The sequence below is a fragment of the Cyprinus carpio genome, chromosome B23 (genome assembly GCF_018340385.1).
Source record: "Cyprinus carpio isolate SPL01 chromosome B23, ASM1834038v1, whole genome shotgun sequence".
In the NCBI taxonomy this organism is placed as follows: Eukaryota; Metazoa; Chordata; class Actinopteri; order Cypriniformes; family Cyprinidae; genus Cyprinus; species Cyprinus carpio.
In genome coordinates this window covers 25116733-25140750 of record NC_056619.1, presented here as the reverse complement: position 1 = coordinate 25140750, position 24018 = coordinate 25116733, and the positions used below count along the sequence as shown (strand labels likewise).

General features: G+C 36.0%; 2 protein-coding genes across 2 annotated transcripts in view; both read right to left on the bottom strand.

The window, feature by feature from the left end:
- LOC109113209 (copine family member IX) overlaps positions 1 to 3020 on the bottom strand; it is a 40031-nt gene extending 37011 nt beyond the window's left edge. Inside the window, exon 1 of the mRNA XM_042750644.1 lies at positions 2212 to 3020. Within this exon, the coding sequence (XP_042606578.1) occupies positions 2212 to 2288 (77 nt within the window). The 5' untranslated portion in view covers positions 2289 to 3020. The remainder of the gene's footprint in view (positions 1 to 2211) is intronic.
- Positions 3021 to 5867: 2847 nt separating this feature from the next.
- On the bottom strand, positions 5868 to 22853 carry LOC109113215 (cap-specific mRNA (nucleoside-2'-O-)-methyltransferase 1). Its single transcript, XM_042750474.1, has 24 exons — positions 22680 to 22853; positions 21433 to 21568; positions 21190 to 21341; positions 20936 to 21094; positions 20746 to 20838; positions 19454 to 19525; positions 19260 to 19354; positions 19110 to 19182; positions 18840 to 19038; positions 18344 to 18462; positions 18158 to 18254; positions 16968 to 17100; positions 14406 to 14585; positions 14239 to 14295; positions 14060 to 14117; positions 13820 to 13888; positions 9848 to 9979; positions 9596 to 9721; positions 9369 to 9460; positions 8081 to 8149; positions 7807 to 7854; positions 7614 to 7726; positions 7415 to 7523; positions 5868 to 6586 (listed from the first exon to the last, which is right to left on the bottom strand). The coding sequence occupies exons 2-24, from the start codon at positions 21542 to 21544 to the stop codon at positions 6451 to 6453; spliced, it is 2493 nt and encodes an 830-aa protein (XP_042606408.1). The 5' UTR covers positions 21545 to 21568; positions 22680 to 22853; the 3' UTR covers positions 5868 to 6450.
- Positions 22854 to 24018: the final 1165 nt, after the last annotated feature.

Here is a 24018-nt window from a genome sequence, read left to right as displayed (position 1 = left end):
TTTTATAACCTCAGTTGTAAAATAAATTATTAATTCACCCAAAAATGAACATTTCTGCAGAACACTAGAGGATATTTAGAAAAAAATTGTTTGTTGCTTAAACAAATCACTTCTGGCCAAAATATCCATAATAAATCATAATCCATAATAACACTTTCTCCAGTGAAAAAAGTCCATCTCCTGTTATCCTCTGTGTTTAGAACTGTTTTGGACTGCTTTTGCTTTTAAACATTGCTTGATCTGTGCAAATCTCTCTTTAAATACAGATGAGACAAATTCTTCACTGAAGAAAGCAATATTATGGATAGAAAGCTCATATTTTAACCGGAAGCAATTATTTGAACTTAAAAACATCTTGATGAACTTGTTTCTTAGAGAAACACAGTTTATTGCTTCACAAGACATTGATGGACTGGAGGTGTGGATTACTGGTAGATTATTGCGATGTTTTTCATCAGGTGTTTGGACGGCATTCTGACGGCACCCATTCACTGCAAAGGATCCATTGGTGAGCAAGCGATGTAATGCTAAATTTCTCCAAACCTGTTGCAATGAATAATAAACTCCTACACATCTTGAACTGCCTGATGGCCACTAAATTTCCAGTAAATTTAAATTTCAGTTTTTTTGTTTTGTTTAATATTTCCCTTCAGTAGAATTTGTACAGGATGTCCATATACTTTCAGCCATGTAGTGTTTTAAGTCCACAAACTCAAGCCATTTGTGCCCTGTGTCCTGATACACTTTCTTTTACCACTGAGATGTCATGCCTCCAGACACTGCCTCAAAGTGAAGCAGAAACCCATTGGGCATCTAGAAACGGAGCGGATTTCATTGCTGTATTTCATTTTTCATAAATCCTGATCTGTTGCATTCAAATCCCAGCAGGCTACTATGAAATATGTACCATGAGGTACCACTTGCTCTATTTTCTTGCCCTCATCTTCCACCTCAGCCAAATTACTGCCGAAGGCTCAGCGGGCAGAGCCTGGCAGCCGCAGATGTGTCTCATGTATAAAGAGACCTCCCTTGGATATTTGGGCAAGCAGTGTCTGAAGTGAAGGCTTTATGCAAACACACAGACAGCATCAGCAGTCAACACATTCATTATTCAGGAAAGAGTCTGTGCTGTTGTTTGTTGCCAGTGGTGTCTGTCCAACAAGGAGAGAACGGTCCAGAGGGACACAGCAAGGGAAGAGGTCAGCCAGGCATTAAAAAAGGTCGCCCTTTATAAACACAGATTAAACTGCGATTTGGATTATATACAGTAAGTGTTTGTTTCATTTACATTTTATGAAAAGCAACAAATCATAAAAGGCTAAATACTCAAAACATGCCTCTAAACAATCATTCCTTCAGGCAGCAAAGACTTGACGTGCAGCAGGAGACAATTACAAGCTATTTTCAACATGAAAGTTAAGCACAAATAGACAAGAAAAATAAAATACGACTCAAAGATCAACATAATTATGATATCTAACTCCACAAATCACATATGACCAAGAAATGGGTCGAATGGACCTACGTACAATGCCAAAAAAAGCTGTCTGCGTAGGTAACTCATTAGATTTTGAGACACAATCTGCAAGTCATGAATGCAAACAGACAACTCGGACAAACAGATTCACCTAAAAATCAAGACTGACCTAATGTTAAAGTTAATGACCTGGAAAATAAGAGAGAAAAAAATGACTGACCACTATTCTGAACATGTCTCTTTTATTTGTTATGTAAAAGTAGGAAGAAGTAACATGGTACTGACACGTTTTTTGACATGTACCATGGTATTACCTGACTGTACCATCGTACTGCCACAGTACTGTTTTGTAAGGGTATGATTGTTGCTGCCCTATATAGCCTACCATGGTGCTAAAAGATTACCATATTCATTTACTGTATGGTATTTATACGAAACTCGAATTCCCCTCAGAGTGATACATGTCTCGCAAATGCATATTCTACCCAACATTTCCAATAGTTTATTTTTTGCTCAACTCCTCAGTCGCTGCTTTGTATATTTTTAAGACGCTTGGTTTAATGACATCTTCTAAATGGAAAATTCAAATGTATTTTAATAGTTAGGCTACTAATATTTTTCAAACGAATAAAAAACATACACAGTGAAAGCCAAGAGAGAAAAGACACACCGCTTTTAAGACGTACCGAATTATGAACATCAGTGATATTATAATAAGCGATATTCGCTCTTACCTGCACGAGACGGTGATCTCTATTTTGGTGGCAGGTACGCTGCTGTTTAACGGATCAAACTCCCCGATCGATGCCATTGCAGCTCTTCGGGAGTTTGAGATAAGTCTTCAAATGACTCCAAAATCTGGGTCTCACCAGTCTAAGGCGTCACACGTGTAAAATAACCCCGCAAACCGGCGCAGAAATGTGTCTCTCTTTACAATTTGGGCAGAGCGAGCATCGTCGGTCCGCTTGAGTCTGACCCCCTCGCGCACCTGAGAAGACAGCGCGCGCGTTTGATCGGCAGGCAGGTAGAGTCTGACTGGACCTCCTCTTGCCCTCCCTCAGCGAGGACACTACGACTCCGCTTTGAAAACTTAAACTGCAACCATAAATTTTTAATATTACAGATGCCATCCAGTATTTATGAGATGTGGTGTCAGATATGGATCTGAAACCTTTGGGGATGTTTAATCTATTGGGGAATGTGGGGAAACGATTTGCAAATATCCAGTTAACGCCCACGGTTTTTAAAATCCGACTGAGCTGTGGTAAACGCCGATGTTGTGCAATATAAATAGCAAAAAATACTCAAGTAGCCTTCTCCTCAGCACCACAAGTCAATACACGAGTTTTGAATCTGCTGATAAATCGGAAAGCACTATGGATGTCTCTCAAAATCTAGTGAGCTGTCTGCATAAATAGCATTTTTGGCCATCAAATGTTCGATTTAAACATCTGAGCGTATCTATGATGTTCATAAATGCTGTCTAAATTAACAAATGTATTCTATATTAATCAGTAGGCTATTGTCTTGTGTAAAAATCTAGTGAGTTGCCAACATAAATAGCATATTTTTGGGCCATCAAATGTTCTATTTAAACGTCTGAGATAAAAAAAGGGGGGTATAAATATTAAATTTCCATAATACTATAGCCTACAGTAAATTAGTAATTATTCTATAATAGCACAATATTATTTATGTATGTGATGGCCATTTTTTAATACTAATAAATTTATTGTTTTGACAATAAATCAGGATATACCTCTAGTAATCTGCCTACCTAGACAGCAATTTTTGGCATCATATGACTAAAAGTGTGCTTAAGTTGCTCAAAAATACAGTCTAAACTATTTAAATAAAATGGAATGGCATGACTAAAAATTAGGAAATCTTAGTAGCGTGATATATCAATCATATTATCAAATATTATCATAACCATAGCATGACATACCACTACAATGCTTTCCATAAAGTGAAATTTACCGAACATTTGAACTTTCAAAATGTTTGATTCAAATGTCTAAATTCACTTACATTGCCAAAAAATGGTAAACTAACAAATAACCAACTGTGGACTGTTATCATAAAAAAGTAATAATAATAATAATAACAACATATTTATAAAAACATATCATTACTATGATACCATGTCACAACTTATATGGTAATATTATAGAACATCTCTAAATATATGTGTATGTAATATATATATATATATATATATATATATATATATATATTAGTGCCACTTTCTAATCCAAAACTTGGTAGTGTCATGGAATTTTTGTTCTTTTTTTTGTAATTGAATCCCCTTTGGTCAATTTAATTTGAGTTTCCAGCCATCTTCGAAATGACTGGACTTTTAACCTTAATTTTAATAAAACTCTGGTGCCCAGCGGGAAGATAGACTACTGTTATATCTTCTGGACGCTTTCCCTACCGGCTAGTTATGGGCAGTATTGCTGCGGCGCTGCTCAATTGCTTTTGGGAGATGGCACATTGAACCTCTTGGCCAGAAAAGAAAGAGAGATTGTGTGAATGGAGACGGGGAGGGAGGAAAAACAGAGTTTGTATACGTTCCCATTTAGTTACCAAGCAAGCAAGCCCTTGGCTGAGAGGAACCTCTATAACTGAAGCCATCTAAAGGGAAATTTAATTGTCCTTTGAGGTGAATCTCTGCTTAGTTTTCCAGTCACAAACTCAAAGCAAGAGATGGATAGGGAAACAGGGTGTGGGAGACTCTCATTACACCTGCATACAAAAGACCGCCTGTGTCCCGCCGTCCTTGAGATGCAAGAAACCTACAGCTTCGGAGAAGAAATTAAAAAAATACACCGTAAGATACACAACATGCTCATTATTGATTTGTCAGTCATAGTGACAGTTCGTGTATTGTTGTTCTAGAGAAGCAAAATACAGATATAAAAGTGTACTGAATATAAGACATGACATAATAAATTGGACCTGCCATAAGGATGCTCCATCTTTCCCTCCTCCTGCGAAGGCGGCATCGCTATCCTGGATCATAAAACCTGGGGTTCAGTTGTGAAGAAACTCCTAAGCCTAAAGTACTACGTTTGACAAGGAAAAACACAATCAGACCGGTGGCGGATGAAATGAGCGAAAAAATCCCATGGACTTATTATTAAAGAAGGGACATATAGGGACCAGAATACCAAAAAAACAACTTAGCAAACATGTAGCCATGCCATTCCTAAGATGACTTTTGCAAAAGCAAACACTGAGTTTCTCAACCACCAGCTTTTTTAAATTCATCACAGAATGTAACTATATTATTGCACAGCAACAAAAGTGACATACTAAATAGCTAATCGCAAATGTATGATTGCATGTATTCATCATAAAATGTAAACTATATGCAACTATAAAGCATGAACATTTTTTGATAATATAAACATTAATGGAATAGATCACCCCAAAATTGAAATTTGTTCAGAATTTACTCACCCTCGGGCCATCCAAGATGTAGATGATGATGTTTCTTCATCTGAACAGATTTTGAAAAATGTATATATTATTTTGAACAGTTTCTGTGAACCATGTTTGATCCGTGCATATTTCTCTCCCGATTCAAACAAGATCATTTTTTTCACATCTTCATAAATTTATTTCTTACAAATATAGCTTTTGCTTTACAAGACATTAACTGATGGACTGTAGTTGTGTGGATTACTTGTTAATTATTCTGACGTGTTTATCAGCTGTTTGGACTCTCATTCTGACGGCACCCATTCACTGCAGAGGATCCATTGGTGAGCAAGTGATGTAATGCTACATTTCACCAAATCTGTTCTGATTAAGAAACAAAGTTATTTATAACTTTGATGGCCTGAGGGTGAGTAAATTTTCAGCAAATTAAAATTTTTGGGGTGAACTATTCCTTTAACAGCTGATTTGAAATGACATGTAACGTGAAGAGTGTGAAAAGAAAAATGTATTTGACTTTTCCTTCAAAAACAAAATAAAAAATCTAGTTCTCTTCTGGCATTTGTAAGTTTTCATTGTTCAAACACTTCATTCAGACAGTCTGTTCTTCCAGATTGTGTGGATTCTCAATCAAGCAGAAACAAATTGAGTGTCTTATCAGCAGAGGTCCCAGCTCCAAATCTTCAGTCAGAGTTTTCTTTTCCTACAATGGAGCATAAAATCTAGTGTTATGCTCTTCTTGGTCTTTCAGCTTTTGTTGGGGGGGAAAAAAAAACAGCTTTTGAGTGTCATACCCACATCTCCAATCCAATCAGCAACCGATGAATAGAACGTAGTCCCACCGCCCTTCATTTTTACTTTTTTACACGCACAAAAACATCTGTCTCTGCTTCCGTTTCATTGTGACTTTAAACCCAATAGAGACGAATAATGAAGCGGACCACGATTACGCAAGGAATAAACTTCCTCAGTGGTTTAATGTAATCAACATCACGAACAGGTTTAAAATTCAAATCCTTTTCCAAAACCACCAGAAACGGAAAGTAATACCCAATCTAATGTTTTTAAACACTGAAAAAACTAAATGAGCAAAACAAGGCAACACATGCACACAGTAGAGCGAATGCACACTGTCATGCTGTTTTACATGGTTATCGAATGGTTTGCACTGATGAATAGAACCTGCAGCTACACATCTCATCGATCAGTGGAGGAATAATTCATGTGAGGAAGCAGGTTTCGAAGTTCAGGAAAAAAACATGTGGACAAGGGAAAAGCAATGTCATCTGAGTTTCATTCTCCTCAGAAGATAATGGACACACGCAGATACACACCACCAAGCACCAAGACAGCCTGTCGTATAACTCACAAGGGCTATTTTGGAGAGAGGCTTGAAGTGTGAAGAAAGCGAGTTTGAATGTTTCTCAGCAGACTCTGGCGAAAGCTACAGTGCCCCCTGGTGGTGAGGAGAACGTACAGTCTATGCTATATTCGGTAGTGCGGCATGATTGTGATGTGTACATGTGTTTTTATTGTTGACAGTGTTGATGAATAAAGGAAAGCACTTCATCTTTAGACAGTTTGTCGGGGTTGACCCGCGTCTGGGAGTCGTGAACTCGGACACCCTCCTCCCAAGCCCAAAACAGCCTGTCTTGATGACATGCACTGAGAAACAGGAGAACAGAGAGAAACAAATTTAAGAAGTTAAGAAATAAGCATACAGGTGATTTATGAATCAGAATGCATCACATTACATACAAGTTTAGGGGCAGTACAATTTTTTTTAAGCAATTAATACTTTTTAACTCACTATTAAAGAATCCTGCATCATGGTTTACACAAAAATATGAACTGTTAACAACATATCAAATGTTTTCAACATTAATTTCTTGAGCACCAAATCAGAGTAGAATGGTTTCTGAAGAATCAAAGACTTAAAAATAACAGCTGAAATTTAGCTTTGCATCACAGGAATAAATTACATTTTAAAATGACACATACAACATATTCACAATATTACTGTTTTTACTGTATTTTGATTAAATAAATTCATAACAGACTTAGGAGACCCATTTCAAAAACATTAAAAATATGACCAATCTCAAATTATTGAATAATAGTGTATATTTTCAATTAAACATTACTTGTTTAAATTTTAACAATGAATATTAAAGGAATGTTCAGCTCTCCTGACTGCAATCTGTGGTGTCTGTCGATTAATATCAAAAGTTTTGACAAGAAAAAATTTTGTGCACGGTAATGCAATAGAAACTGATTAAAAAAGACATTAAAAAAGATGCTGGGGGTTTAGAGAGATACTCATTTCTTTGAAGGTCAGATGCTACATAAAGGCAAGAAATATTTGTGCAAAATCTTCTTGAAAATTTTAGCTCTATATAATGCAGTTTTTCTTGCTCAGGGCTTCAATCCAATCAGTCGCCAGTGTAGTGCCAGACATGCAGGATTACTTCATAATGCCACATTAATACTTACTGAAAAGGTGCCACAGAACCAGGCGGCAATTCATAAGTTGATTCTTTGGTCTGCTTATTGTAGAAAAACTTTCTTTTAGAACTTTTGCTGAACGCCATGGTCCATGGGTCTGTCAAAAAGAGAAAAATAATTATGGCAAATTCATCTTTAACAAGGCACTTCACTAATTTAATCCAGTGACTTCATCATTCTCTCTCACCATTGACTGTTTTGATGATGTAAAGGCCGCTAGGGAGGAAGTGACGGTCATCTCTGCCAGTGTACGACAGTCGTGGCATCCCACCTGAACTCTTGGTTACCTTCATTTCCAACCTGAGGGAAAAAATTTAATTAAAATAAAAAAAAATTATGTAAATAATCTACATGTATGTGATTGCAGTGGTTAAACGCACCTCACAAAGATCTTCTCCATCTCCTCTAACCTATAGACTTCCTTTACTCTAAAAAACAGAGAGAGAATGAATGAATGAATGAATGTGGCTGAAACAGCAAGCATACTGATTTGCAGTATCATCATAAACATGAAAGATCCTGTCTAGGCTCTAGTAAAACACAGTATCTTCATTAATTTTACATACTGCACCCTCCGGTGTTCACAGGACTTCCTGCCCCAAGGGCTGTCACTGACATGCAATTAGCACAACCGCAAAGAGAAAGGAATATTACCGGATGGGGTTCATGTCTGGCCTGCTGGGTTTGGACACAGCTTTCACAAACTTCTCGGCCATCTGGATTCTGCACCAAGAACAAGATTTTTTTTTTTCTGATTTGTGAGGTTAAAATACCAATCATATCTATTAAAAAAAAAAAAAAAAAAAACTCGAGGGGCAAAATTACAGTCAATAAAAAGGCTTTGGTTTGGAGGAACTGATTAAGATGAAGCGAGTTTATGAATAAAACAAAAACAAATATCTGTCAACAGAGAACATAAAGGGAAAACAAGTTTTCATTCCCCATTAGGGCTGCTCGATTATGACAAAAATCATAAACATGTTTATTTTGGTCAATATTGTAATCACAATTATTTAACATGATTATGAGTGGGCCACATAACCAAAACTTTAAATGAATGATTTATTTAAAGATAGCGATCGATATATATAAGTAATATAATTTCCAATAAACAGCATAGTCTTCACTGTAAGAATTAAACTTCCTTTGTTTCTTATTAAAGCTACAAAAAGTCCTTCAGTCAAGAGCAGTGAGTGATTTTTTCTTTGTCTTTTGTTGTTTGAATAATGTTAAGCACACAGTCGCAGCAGGAGCCCCCTCCCGAGGACCGGCACAAGTTCTTTTTGTGCTTTTAAAAACATGAATACATCTAATAAACGTAAAAAATCAAGCACGTCGCATCTTGCAAAAGTCACGTTACACGATTTTACTGATTTGTGCATACAATTAGGCTTTTATGGAGCACACCGCTAGAAATGGGGCACAATAATCGTTTTATCTCGATTACTGTATTTTCATAATCGTTGGACGTGTTTTGATTAATTGCACAGCCCCATTACCCATTGACAGATATTTGTTCTTGTTTAAAGCATAAGCACGGCATTGTATCTTAAATTTGCATCTCAAGTAAATGTTGATTTAAATATGCACAGATATTTGTACTGGAAAACAAAAGTTTGTAGTACATGCCAATTTTAATTCCATGACTTCATGAATTTAAGACTTTATACTCCAATTTAAGAACTTTTGAAGTCTTTTAAATAAAAATTAATTATAGCAATGTTTTTAAATTCATACAACAATGCACAGCAATATTCTGTTATTGTTTACATGACACAAACTGTATCTTAGTGGAAAGATTGCACTTTATAAACCTGCGTAATAAAATAACTTCTTAATGAAAAATACATTTTTTGATTTTGTAGTTAGTGAGAGGCAGGGAAAATGTATATAAAAAATGATTTCAACAAGTAATAATTTAGGAATAGGTTCTGCTAAAGACCTCTGGTTGAAGTGCTGATCTCTGACGTCAGTGCCGTTGAGAACAAGAGCATCGAGAATGTGCACAGCGTTGATTCTTCTCTGGGCTTTTCCCTACAAGCACAGACTCAAAATAAAACTTCTTACAAATAAGCATACTAAAATAACACAAGAGCTCTTTCTCCTTACAGTATTAATGTAAAGCTGCCATTCAAAAATTCTCTCTCAACACTAATTCTCTCTGTTCACCTCTCCCTTCAGCTCCTGGACGATCTCTGCGCTCAGTAGTGTGTCTCTGGGCAGCTCCAGTTTGAAGTTCTCCAGCTTCTTCCAGCGTAACGGGGCTTTGCCGTCCCACGTGTAGATCTGAGATCTCTGCATACACCCACAGTTTAGGTTTTTCACTCTTTAAGCAGTATATAAGGATATACATCAACACAATATAAATATAGGCTATATAAATATAAATATAACATTCATAGACATAGACATATTCCTTACCCCAAGTCCCAGGAGAAAGAGCTGTTCTCCTCCTCCCACAATGCACCTGTAGTCCAGTACGTGCTGTAGTTTTTCCAGATTTCCTGAGTTCAGTGCAGTTGGTCTGGAATTAAAACTGTCCATATCTGGGCCCTGGGGTAATAAGACAGTAAGCAGAGAAATACAGTTAAAGTTAATTTATAATGTTTAAATATAAACTGTATTTGAAACTCTTAATTGTCAGCTTGGCACTCTTTTTAATAACCTTTTTTCTTATCACACATTTATGTAATTATCCCAAGTTATATATCATTTGAATGCCTAAAGACTCAAAATTCATCCTGCAGGGTTTCTACAGACAAGTTCAATTTAAGACTTTTTAAGACCTTTTTAATACCTAAACCTGTAATGGAAATACACATTTTTTTACATTCATATATGTAATATTTAATGTGTTTAAATGAGAAAGAAAACAAAATATCATTGCTGTAATTACCTTTTTAATACCTAAACCTGTAATGGAAATACACATTATTCCATACAAAATATCCCTGCAAAATAACTAATTTTTGGTAGAGTAAACAATTTATTCTGAATCAATATTTTCATCAGTGTTCTGTTCTATCAGCTTTTACATACTTAAATCTGCATATTTTGATTTACCTTTACAAAAGCCTATTTTTAACTTTTTTGATTTATGCATCATCTTTCATGTCAAATTAATACAATTTATCAATAATTTCAATATACACTATAGGGCTGCTACAAGGCAGATTAAGTAATTTACACTGGAAATAGCAATAATTACAACTGCAATAAATAATGTTATTAGATTAATGTTTTAAATGCATTTATGAATATATAATTAAGAAATGTTGAGGGTAAAAATGCATACTTTCCAACATACTTCTCAACTAAACGACCAGTAAGTGGTGGTAAGTCACTTAATGAGTGAGTCAGAGTCATTCATTCAGTTGATTGAGTGTGTTATCATTAGGGGTTGCAAGACTACTGATTTCTGCTAGTCGATTTCTTATTTAAAAAATACTCGTGGTTCATGCTACTGTAAATGAAAAGACATGAAATAGTTCTTATCAATAAACGCTTATTAATTCATAGCCTAATGAAATAATTACATATGTAAATTGTCAAAACTTTATAATTATTACATTACATATTTGAATTTCCATGTAACAGCCAGTATTTGTATCTGTATTTTTATCTGTAACAAATCACAAAATTATTCGTATCTGCATCCGGATAAAACCAGGTGGAACGTCGTACAGTTACTTGATAAGACCGTTATGACTATCTTTTTTTTTTTTAGTTTCACTGAACAGTATGCTTACAAGTATGCTGTGTTAAACTAAAATAAATAAAATAAAAATATATTTATCATGCAAGCAGAAAGATGTCATGACAAACGTTTAGTGATCATTTGAACTCATTTGAATTAATTCAATGCGGAAGTTTTCGTTAACGAAGTCTTTTTTTGAACTTCACTAAACAAATGTGCATGTGCCACGCAAACCAGCAAAAGATAAAAATGCAAACATGTAGACCAAGTAGAAAATATATCTGTATCTAAGCTGATTACTAGCCTACTCTTGAGAGAGAACTGGTTTGGTTTTTGAGAGACTGAGACACGGATGCACAAGTTTGATTTTTGATTGGTGTGTGCTTTTTGCTTTTTTTATTTTTTTTTTGTTGTCTTAGGTTTAGGTTTTTGTCTTTTAATTTTATATATACAAATAATAGAACGTGTATGATGTATTATTATAGGTGATATTACTTTTGCCAAGTTCTGATTTCTGAGAGAGGCACAGAGAGGCAACAGCAATGCTGTGTTTGATTTGTGCTTTTTTCATTCATAAAGTTTACATTCATTCACTTCACACTCTATTGCGTGACTTTAGAGTTCCGTGTATAATATTGCGCTGATCCCCTGGCTCAACTGTTATCTAGCAAACACCAGACTGTGCCAGCCTCAGCCGAATATTCAGGCAGAATTATTCCTTGTCCGTTATTCGTTTCTGAAGCCATTATCCGTGCCTTTCCAAATAAGGTATTCGGCTTCAGGCACACCCCTATTTATTACATTACTTATTTTAATTTTACATGCAACATAGATTAAGTCATAGAAAGTAACAGCTACACGCAATAATGTAATCCTAAAATTCACTTTGTACTTGCAAACTCTGTGCATGCATTATGGTAGTAGTCGATTGTTTCCAGCAACGCCGACTAGTGTTTGAAGTAGTCGATCACTCGACTGCTCGACTAGTCTATGCAAGCCCTAGTTATCATGCACAGCTGACTCCTAAAGTTTTTCATATTCTTCATATTCTGTGTGGTGATCAGATTGAAATTAATATTTTCCAATAAGTTTAAATTGATTTTTACCTTTTGTGGACATTTTTACCTTTATAAAGCCATTTTTTCTATAAGTGTGCATTATTTTTTTTTATCAAATTCTTACATTTAATCAGTGAATTAGAATAATAAGACATTTGGGCTGTTACCAAGCAAATGAAATCGGTATCAACAAAATTCATCTTTGCAATCCAGACATAAGCTGCATCTGAAGTGGCATTTAGAAGTATTTACACACTGTTTAATGCAAAACATGTATGCATTTAACCTGCAGTTACAGATGCACAGATAATTTGATATATTAAACATAAATGTTGAATACTGATATTTGAAATTATTTAAAAAATGAAGATACTTTAAATGTGAAATTAAAACCACCAGTAGGTGATAGAAAGTCACTGTTAATAAATGAGTCATTGCGATTGAACAAAATCATTTAAACATAAATGTATTTTAATAGACTGAATCATGCAGTGAAAGAGCGCACTGTAAATGTGCAAGCGCATTAGACTTAATGTAATGCGTGCACTCTGTAGGTGTTTTGAATGTTTTTTTGCGTTGTGAGAATATTGAGCAAAATAGCTCACTTGTCATGGTTTTACTTAACTATATCATGTTATGAATAAACTCAAAATTCAGAATTTATACCTCAGTGTGTTTCTTCTGAGTTTATTTGTGCTGTTACGCTCATTTGTTCTTAAGTCTCTCAAAAAGAGACAAACAGAGTGAGCCTCAGCGCGACCTTGTTCTGTATTCTGCTAACATACTGCAATTCTCTCTGATGAAGCAGTAACTTACCGCGGGGAAGAAAAAATCTTTGGTCTGTCCAATGATTGTAAACAGTCATTAGGTCTGTCAGACTGAAGATATTTTAGCGGTAATGTGAGCAAAAATATTTAAGACCAATCGAATCCGAATTTAAATCATTATATTAGGAAAACGTTATTTAAGACTTTTAAAGGACCCACGGACTCCCTGTCCTGTGAAACCCATTTTAAAGTTGGGCAATGTTTTACCATAGAAATGGCACTTAAAATCCATTTACCAGGCTCCTCCTGTCACGTGTCATATTACAAAATTTACTACAGATTTACTACAGTATTTCAGAACCAAACCTTTTTCTAATCTTTACAGTACACTTAGTGTTACATTTAGTGACTATTTTGTGATAGAAGAAATATTGTGACGGGAAAATGCAAAAAAACAGGAACCACCATTTTTGTGATATCAACTTCAAATTTGGAACATAACTCACTTTATATAATTTATTATATATTATTTGATTTTACAGCAATTTTAAAAAAAATTTTTACATTTATTTTAAATAAAATAAAACAAACTTAGTACAGTACATTTTCTTTACAGTAAACATAAACTTTACAATTGAAATAATGTATCAATAATCTCACTGGAAAACGTCCAAAAAAAGTTTTACAAAGTTTTTGTTAATTTGAAAGGTTTTTTTTTTTTTTTTTTTTTTTTTTTAAGGTGAATTATGACCCTGACATTATAGGCTTCATGTGATTCACCCACTTAGCTCTTCTATTGTAGAACATCATGTCCACAAGAGCATTACCACATGCCCAGCTAACTTCTCAAAGCCCACATACACACTCTTACCTTCACAAGCTCGTAGAACTTTGCTTTCGGATCTGATGATGAAGGAGTGACTCTGGCTTTATCAGGAATCTGCACAAAGATAAAGATGTTCAAGGTCTCAATCATTCAAATCAGCATCAGTTTGTCCTTACAGATACCTACGCAAGATAATGTTATTTGAAATCTTTCAAACAGTACCACAGAGCACTAAACTAAACCTCAGTTCACTATGAAGCTCGTGGCTATAGTTTTTGGACTCACCCCCCACAGTTTGAGACATTCTTTGCGGATGTCTGCTTGCTTGGCCTCAAACAGTGTCCTAGAAAGACACACAGCCTTGTCAGTGACGCTCATACAGACTCAGAAACATGCGCACAAACAAATAAAAGAGAGTTTGAGATGAATGCCCTGAAACACCAGAGGAAGAATATGTGACTCACGTATCTCTGACGTACGCGTGGATCTTAGCCAGCGCTTTGATCTGTACTGCACAATGGCTGCAAGACAAGGGATCAGAGTTCAATAAACAAACCTAGGCATGAATGAATGCATCGAGAGAGCCAGAGAGAGAGCGAGACAAAAGAGGGTCAGAAAGCGATGACGATACCTTTCATTGGAGTTGATCATGAATTGGAAGAAGTCAGTGTCTCCTTTAATGATGTCCAGAGGGACGACTTCAGTAACGTCTCTTTCTGAGTGTCGGAACTGATTCAGTTTCAGGTTGATGGTGAACATATATTCTCTAACAGCATCAGTGCCTGGCTTTAAACTCTTGCACACCACATATCTGCATGCAGACAGACATTAAAAATCAGTACCACATGCTCATTAACCAGTATTGACATTATGTGACATTAGTGAATTTTTTATAATAATAATAGCATGCGTAATATAATCAGGGATGTGCATTAATAAAAAGGGTTTTATTATTATTTTATGGTTTTATTATTTAAAAAAAAAGACCCAGTACAAAAATATCAGAACTGATCATAAAAAATAAAAAAAAAATAAAAAAATCATACACTACTAGTCGAATTCTTTAAATAATTAGGGTTTTTATGTTGAAAAAGACTGTGAAATAGTATTACAATTTAAAACAACATATATATATATATATAATGATGTAATTTAATCCTGTCATGCAAAGCTGAATTTTCAGCATCATTGCTCCAGTCTTCAGTGTCACATGATCCTTCAGAAATCATTCTAATATGCTGATTTGATGCTCAAGAAATATTTTATTTATTACCAACATAAAAAAAAAAAACCACTTAATATTTTTTGGAAGCCGTGATACACTACATTTCAAAAGTTTGGGGAAAAAAAAGAAAATGTTCAATTTCTGCATATACATTCAGGGGAAAAAAATGCATTTACTGGTATAAATGTACACAAATTAAAGTTATATAAAGTATATATGTATAAATATACAGGTATACAGTGGTGTGGGCCCCCTTCCTGATTTCTTATTTTTTTGCATGTTTGTCAAACTTTAATGTTTCAGATCATCAAACTAATTTGAATATTAGTATAAGATAACACCAAGGGAACACAACATGCAGTTTTTAAATGAAGGTTCTTATTATTAAGGGAAAACAAAATCTAAAACTACAAGGCACTGTGTGAAAAAGTGTTTGCCCCCTAAACCTAATAACTGGTTGGGCCACACTTAGCAGCAACAACTGCAATCAAGCGTTTGCGATAACTTGCAATGAGTCTGTTACAGCGCATTGGAGGAATTTTGGTTCACTCATCTATGCAGAATTGTTGTAATTCAGCCACATTGGAGGGTTTTGAGCATGAACTGCCTTTTTAAGGTCATGCCACAGCATCTCAATAGGACTCAGCTCAGGACTCTGACTAGGCCACTCCAAAGTCTTCATTTTGTTTTTCTTCAGCCATTCAGAGGTGGACTTGCTGGTGTGTTTTGGTTCATTGTCCTGCTGCAGAACCCAAGTTCGCTTCAGCCTGAGGTCACGAACAGATGGCCGGACATTCTCCTTTCAGGATTTTTTGGTAAACAGCAGAATTCACAGTTCCATTTATCACAGCAAGTCTTCCAGGTCCTGAAGCAGCAAAACAGCCCCAGACCATCACACTACCACCACCATATCTTACTGTTGGTATGATGTTCTTTTTCTGAAATGCGGTGTTACTTTTACGCCAGATGTAATGGGACACACACCTTCCAAAAAGTTAAACTTTTGTCTCATCGGTCCACAGAGTATTTTCCTAAAATGCCTTGGGGATCATCAAGATGTTTTCTGGCAAAACTGAGACGAGCCTTTATGTTCTTTTTGCTCAGCAGCAGTTTTCGTCTTGAAACTCAGCCATGCAGACCATTTTTGCCCAGTCTCTTTCTTATGGTGGAGTCATGAACACTGACCTTAACTGAGGCAAGTGAGGCCTGCAGTTCTTTGGATGTTGTTGTGACTTCTTGGATGAGTCGTCGCTGTGTTCTTGGGGTAATTTTGGTCAGCCGGTCACTCCTGGGAAGGTTTTCCACTGTTCCATGTTTTTGCCATTTGTGAATAATGGCTCTCACTGTGGTTCGCTGGAGTCCCAAAGCTTTAGAAATGGGTTTATAACCTTTTCCAGACTGATAGATCTCAATTACTTTCTTTCTCATTTGTTTCTGAATTTCTTTGGATCTCGGCATGATGTCTAGCTTTCTGATCTTTTGGTCTACTTCACTTTGTCAGGCAGGTCCTATTTAAGAGATATCTTGATTGCGAACAGGTGTGGCAGTAATCAGATCTGGGTGTGGCTAGAGAAATTGAACTCAGGTGTGACAAACCACGGTTTTAACAGGGGGGCAAACACTTCTTCACACAGGGCCATGTAGTTTTGGAGATTTTGTTTTCCCTTAATAATAAAAACCTTCATTTAAAAACTGCGTGTTGTGTTCACTTGTGTTATCTTTGACTAATATGTAAATTTGTCTGATGATCTGTAACATTAAAGTGTGACAAACATGCGAAAAAATAAGAAATCAGGAAGAGGGCCAACACTTTTTCACACCACTGTATCATTTGAAAGCCTAAACACTCAAAATTCATCCTGTGAAAATAAAGTATAAAGGTATAGTTTCAGTGTCCATTGCCAGCAGCTCTCTCATATCCCCAAAGGTCTCTGAATTTTTTCAAAGTAATGGACAATGAACACACACCTCTCTGAATTGGCAGGCCGGCTGGTGACAGGTTTGAAGAGCGAGACCCTCTCAAAGCAGAGGTACAGCAAATAAATCAAGCCCACACTGAACGGTGTGAACAGGTCAAACGTCTTACACACAAAATGGCCACCTGTAAAACACAAGATTTTGTGTTGAGAAATGGGAGCAAAAGTGTTTAAATAATTAACATTCATCAATTTCAACGGACCATACAACAGAAAACAACCAATCACAACATAAGTCATTTACATAATCTTAAAGGCACAGTAACAAAAAAGCCTATTAAAACAAAAAGGTAAGAGAAACGATGAAAATGAAAAATGTTCATGTAAAACTAAACACAAACATTCTGACCAAAAAGGTGGACTTCAGAAAAAGAAAAACAATGTACTCTAGAGAAGTTTTAAAATATGGCTCTTCAATGCTAGAACCGTAAAAAGTATTACCGTTGATTTGATACACCTAGAATTAGCTCTCAAGTAACCAAGTCTTCTCTCACATACAGTAGTCACATAATTACCTTCCTAATTACAGGATTTCAGAATAAATAGACTCGTGTCTGGGCACATCCCCAGATAAAAACCTAACAGATCTGAGACAAGGCTGTACAATAATATCAAGGCAAGAAAAAGCATTAAATAATCTTCATAGCCTTGAGAGAGACATCATTAAAGAGATGAAATCATTTGGAACCGCTGTTAAAGAACTGGCTGTCCTCCAAAATTGAATGTCTGGGACTGTGAAAAGCCATGAGACCTATGGTAACCCAAAAGAGGATACAGTGTGTCAAGACAGAGATGGAAGACGCACTATTGATGTTGATCGTCCCTAGAGCGGAGCTTGATCAAACTTTAATGAAACTTCTTCAACATCAAGGGAACGAAAACTTGCGAAGAGGAAGAAAAACAGACTGAGTGAAATTAAAAACATCCTTGAGGAAAACAAGGATTGTGAGTGATTCCAGCAGGAAGACAACTCATCTTCCAAAAAGAAAATGGCCAAATCATACGCAAAAAGCCCAAAAAATGGAGGCCCACGAAAACCAGATGTTAAGATTTTCTTTGTACCAATTATTGCAAAATGTAACTCAATAAAAATTTAAATGCACAAAAAAAAACGTCCAAGAGAGTGTATACTCTTTATTGCCACTTTATTAACATGCATACAAATAAAAACGCACACAATACCTGGTCTGACGACAGACATGGCAGTGAGGAACTGACACAGAAGGAGCTGTTTACTCAGGATCTCCTGAATGTTCTCTTGGCCCTCCACAGAAAAACCCTGACGAGCAGCACACCATCAGAATATATCGACCAATCACACACCAGCAATATACACATATTAACCAATCACAGAAGAGCATGTCTTACCCCATCTGCCATCAAGAAGTGCAGGCCCCGCCCTTCAGTGCTGTCTAAAACAAAGTTACGAAATGCAGTGATGTTTTCTGGCCGCGTGATGTCACCATCGCCATCAATCCCACCCTCACCTGAAACACACCGGTAATGAGACATTCAAAAGAAATTCAGAATATTTCAATTTACTTTTTTTTCTATTGCTAGATTAAGCATTTACTTGCCAGAGTAAACTGGAGAAATTATGCTGAAAATTTTTAAATACATTAAAAATAATATCGTAATATCATAATACCTCACAAAATACATTTTTACTGTATTTTTGATTAAATAAATGCAGCATTGTTAAGCATAAAGAGACTTCTTTTAAAAAAAGATTTAAAAAATCTTAATTATTCCAAACTTCTGAACAGTATTGTAGGTATTACATTAATATTTCTCTATGAATAAATACAGTAAAAATGTTCAGATTGTTTTTTTTTTTTCATGTTTAAATGGTTGAAACTCATACCATAGTAGGCCTCAAAGAGCTCGCTGGGAGCAGCATAGAAATCTTCCAGTTTGAAATCGTTGGATCCTTTGAGCGTCATCCCAAAACCTTTCGCATGCCAGCGCCGCCGCCACAACACATACTCTGAGAATCCTCCCGGTCCTGCGCACACGTCTCCAAAATACAGCAACTCACCATCCTTATCACGCGTCTGGGGCCTCTGCACACAGACATCCGATTCAAAAACATAATCACAGCACATATTTCCAGCTTGTGTAACTGTGGTCTCACCCCTTGAGAATCCTTTGGGTTAGTGAACATATAGTCAAAAACATGATCCATGTTCGCCATCTTCATAGCAGCTCTGAGGAGAAAACCGAGAGAAAGAAATTTAGAAAAGATATGCTTCTGTTATTACAATCATGTTGAGCCGCCACCCACCTGTTGAGAAAGAAAGCCCCTCGGATTGTTTCATAAGGGTTTGATCGAGTACGTGCTCGCCTCATCTCCTCGCCCTCCAAGTCATCAAACACAGTCTGAAAAGAAATGCATGTTACATTATTACAAGACACAGAGTACAATATGTCTGGTCTTATGCAAGAACAGGAGAAACATAAGAGATGTTTGACACTCACTTTGCAGCGAAGAAGGAGATGCAGTAGATTCTCTGAGCAAAATTCAGTTTCATCATCAATTTTTAATTTTTTCTAAAAAGTATAAGCAAAGGTACAGTCATATATATAAACATTGGAAGCTGATAAATACAATTTTTTATATGAATGTGCATTAACGTTCCAAAGGTAATTTTTTTTTTTAAAGAAATTCATACTTTTATTTAGCAAAGACACATTTAAGTGATCAGAAGTGACTGTAAAAAGATCCTATTTCAAACAAATGCTGTTCTTTTTCAATGAATGATAATTGCATCAGTCTCTTCAAAAATATTAACCAACACTTAAATGGATACTCCACCCCAAAATGAAAATTTTGTCATTAATCACTTACCCCCATGTTGTTCCAAACCCGTAAAAGCTCCGTTCATCTTCGGAACACAATTTAAGATATTTTGGATGAAAACCTGGAGGCCTGTGACTGTCCCATAGACTGCCAAGTAAATAACAGTGTCAAGGTCCATAAAAGGTATGAAAGTCCTCATCAGAATACTCCATCTGCCAGCAGTGATTCAACCATAACGTTATGAAGCGACGGGAACACTTTTTGTAAGCGAAGAAAATAAAAATAACGACTTTATTCAACAATTCCTTTGTCAACGGTCTCCTCTGTGTCTCTCCATATCATTGTATGCTGCGTATGCTCTTCTGTATCAGCCGCGCCACAAGGATGCGCTGTTTCTATGTGTATTTAGCTTTGATTTGAAATAAAACAGTGCATCCTTGTGGCGCGGATGACACAAAAGAGCATACGGTAACATGGAAAGACACAGAGAAGACTGTTGACAAAGGAATTATTGAAAAAAGTTTTCTTCACTTACAAAAAAATGTTCCCGTCAGTTAATATAACCCAGATTGCACGTCTGATGGCAGATGGAGTATTCTGATGACGACTTTCATACCTTTTATGGACCTTAACACTGTTATTTATTTGGAAGTCTATGGGACAGTCACAGGCCTCCCGGTTTTCATCCAAAATATCTTAAATTGTGTTCCGAAGATGAACGGAGCTTTTATGGGTTTTATGATACAATATTTGAAGTTGGTGAAACATTTGATTATTATATTACCCAATTATAAGATGCAGAGGTTTATAAGTAAAGCTAATAATTATAAAACACTGTTTGCACAGCAGACCCATGTGAACAAGAGACAACAACTAGCTGAGCAAAAACAACTTTTACCATAGAAAGTAAAAGGAGCATTTGATCTTAAACTAGTCCTTTCAGTTCATCAGGTAATATGTACTGCAATACCTGGCCCACAGCCATCCAATCCTTCAACTCATCTGCATCTGGGATCTCTGGAGAACTTTCTGGAAACCACGTCACTGATTCTATAGCACTTGGCTGAGAGTAAAAGAGAGTAAGAGTAAGAAATAAAGGTCCTGGACTACTATTGTTTCAGTTTTAATATTAAAGAAACATTCTGGAAATGTTGCTGTACCTCCGGCTCATCTTGCCAGTCTACGTTCAGGTCACCCTGGAAGCCCTTCAGGGTCAGACCCAAACCTCGCCTACCACGCTGAGTGGATGCTTCTACGATCTCTTTCCGTCCTTGACCGTACTTTCCCAAACCCTCGCCTTCTCTGAAACCCATTTTGGCCTGAAGAAAACAGAGGAGGAGACCATTTTAATACGTGTTAACTCATGATTAACAGGCTGACGAGAGAGCAAAAGAATGACAGCTGTTTATTTTACCATGAGTTTCTGAGAGACTCTGTTATACATTGGAAATTTGGGAGAGGCATCATGAGACGCATCATTGCCCTCTGCATTCTGGGAATTAGAAGCTCTGGAGAAACTGGGTTTGTGATCCTCAACATCACTGAGAGACTCGCTCTGACTTGAGTCTGGGAGACAAGAAAAATAAATAAACACGCTTACAAAAAGAATATGGCAATGTGAACAGTGTAAAGTGTCATAATTAAACTCCTCTCTAACCCTGACTGGTGGTTCTTTGAGAAGACTCCTCATCTTCATCAGAGGAGTCCTCGCGGAGAACCTTCCTCTTCTTCAGAGGCTCGCCCAATGCTTGTTGTGCCCCTCTCTTCATCTTAAATTCAAGAAGTCCCAGAACCTGCATTCATTCAAAAACACAAAATCACTGGATTAAAACTTCCAACAAAGATGCAAAACATGAACTTTTCTTAAATTCAACAATCATCAAGATTTTAGGTTAAAATTTTTATTCATATATAAAACAATGTATATTTTGGGTGCTATAAGTGTCGTTTTTTTATATTTAAAATTACCCTTTGCCTTCGCTAGTTTATTTATAAAAAAAAATAGGATATAATATAAAAATGAATTGGTTTATTGGGTGATATTAGAAAAATAAATGTATATCATCATAATTTCCCAGTTGATTAATTACAGATCATTAAGTATTACTTGTTTCTGAAATGTTATATTCATATATATATAAAAAAAGAGACATTATCAAATTAAATTTGTATGCATTTCCAGAACTGAAATTTGAACATCGGATAAAAGCCATGTTCAATATTCTTGCTTCATTTTGTTGACATATTAGATATAAAAGGTTTTAACAGAGAGGGTTTTGGCTATCTCTATATATCACACTCCATAAATGTCAACGGGCAGAAAAGTTAAATGAACAAACCCCGCTATAAAAACCTTCAGAATAGAGATCGGAATAAAATAGAAATTATGGTGCAAGTGCAACTGAAATAGAGATTTAAGACATCAGACATTAAGGCATCAGAGTAAAATGAGATATTAATAAATAGTACTGCTGCAATCTTTATAATCTATACATTTCCTTCCCAAGATTCTCGACAATTCGATCTTTATATTTATATCAAAACTATAAGTAGAATTAATAGTAATGAAACACTGAACAGGAAATGTATCATTCATTTCTTCCATTGCATAAAAATTAAACTAAAATGATTTGTTTAGCTTTATTCAGCTGCTCTGGCAATATGTTTATGACTATATTGTTTATTTCGGTTTCAAATGTGCTATAATGGAAATCATTAAGATAGGTTTATCGTCCTTGCTATCGCATTTCTGTAAATTAAATGTTCAGATTTATTGGGGATTTTTACAAAGTTAACGGTCTTAGAAACCTGACTGTGTTGCACAAAAACACAAAGTGGAATCAACACTCAGTTTTTTAGGTTTCGATTTCACAAGAAATGATGCTGCGACACTCGTAAACATACCGAAAAGGAAATACGCAGCTACAATCCTGAGTCCCCTCCGAAAAGTAAACTCATCTTTGTCTCCAATCTGTAAAATTTCTTGACTTTGCTTGACTCTGCTTTAGGTTCTACTTCAAATGTCAAATCTGGCCCGCGTTCCACTTTCAGTGGGTCTTACCGTATTTCTGGCGCATGATAATTACGTCACCAGTTTCTTGGGGTTGGACAACAAATGCCTGAAAGCTAAATTATTAATATTAATTATGTTGTGCCGAAAAAAATTCTTATGGCGAAAGGTTACTCTTCATTAATAACAATATTCATTCGTTTAGTAACCTTTCAATAACGTTTCTTGGGAACCTTATCAATATATATTATATATAGGCTTTATATATTATTATTATATTATTATATATATATTATATATATATATTAATTGGCCAAAAATTGTTACATTTAATTGTATTGACAGTGTGATACTGTGTGCATGTTTTTACTTGCTATCCTATGATTTCCTCTCTTACAGCCTATATTTCTTCCTCTTGTTCCTCTCTTTCGCTCCAGTGGTCCAGAAGGCCAGTGTTTATGATGTCCAGAGTGTTATTTTCCAGTCTACGAGGCACAAACATCACTAGTTTCCAATACTAAGCCTCCCCTCTGTGAACTGTTTACAGTATCATGTAGCCTTCAGATTGTTTAGGCTCTGCTTAACCCTTATTAGGGTGGGACATTACCTGTCATTAAGTGAAGATCTGCCCCGAACTCATTAGTTGTATCCAGGGCCAGCTGAGGTGCTGTATGTGGGGCACCAAGTTGTAGCTGTGGGCCTCGGTTAAAATCACTTGTAGGATCCCCCAAAAGCCAGGGGCCCAAAAATCATCACCATCTTCCTCCCTCACTAGCAACGTCCCTGGTGCATCAATAGTGTGAAAGAAGCTTCAAACAGGCTGCGTGAACAGCTCTGTTCATTAATCAGCGTTAAGAAGCTTTAAACCCCACTTTGATTACCGGTTCACGTCATCTTTTACAACAAATGAGGAAACAATGAGATTGTGACCTAATCCACTGTTCTGCATCCTAAATGTCAATCAGGAAAGTTCATTTGTTCTCATGTTTACATATAAGTAGCCATGAAAATATCTCCGAACAGATCATTTAATCTGTGAGACGTTGACTCGAGAACACCTGCAATCTCAGCAGTCCAATTCGCAAAGGAATCGTCAAGCATGATTTGAGATCTCATTCAATATTCTTTAAAAAGAATCGTCTCGTTTACGAATCAGACACCGTAAGTGAGAATGTTCTCCAAAATAAAAATAAACTGATAAAGTAAGCTTCTCTCAGTTAACAGCAAACGTTG

Excerpts from the sequence above, each read along its gene's own strand:
- LOC109113215 (XM_042750474.1), bottom strand. The coding sequence starts at position 21,544 with ATGAAGAGAGGGGCACAACAAGCATTGGGCGAGCCTCTGAAGAAGAGG. Across the intron at positions 19,039-19,109 it reads ACCCAAAGGATTCTCAAGGG|AGGCCCCAGACGCGTGATAA; the intron begins GTGAGACCACAG and ends GTCTGTGTGCAG. Across the intron at positions 17,101-18,157 it reads CATGTCTGTCGTCAGACCAG|GTGGCCATTTTGTGTGTAAG; the intron begins GTATTGTGTGCG and ends TGTGTTTTACAG.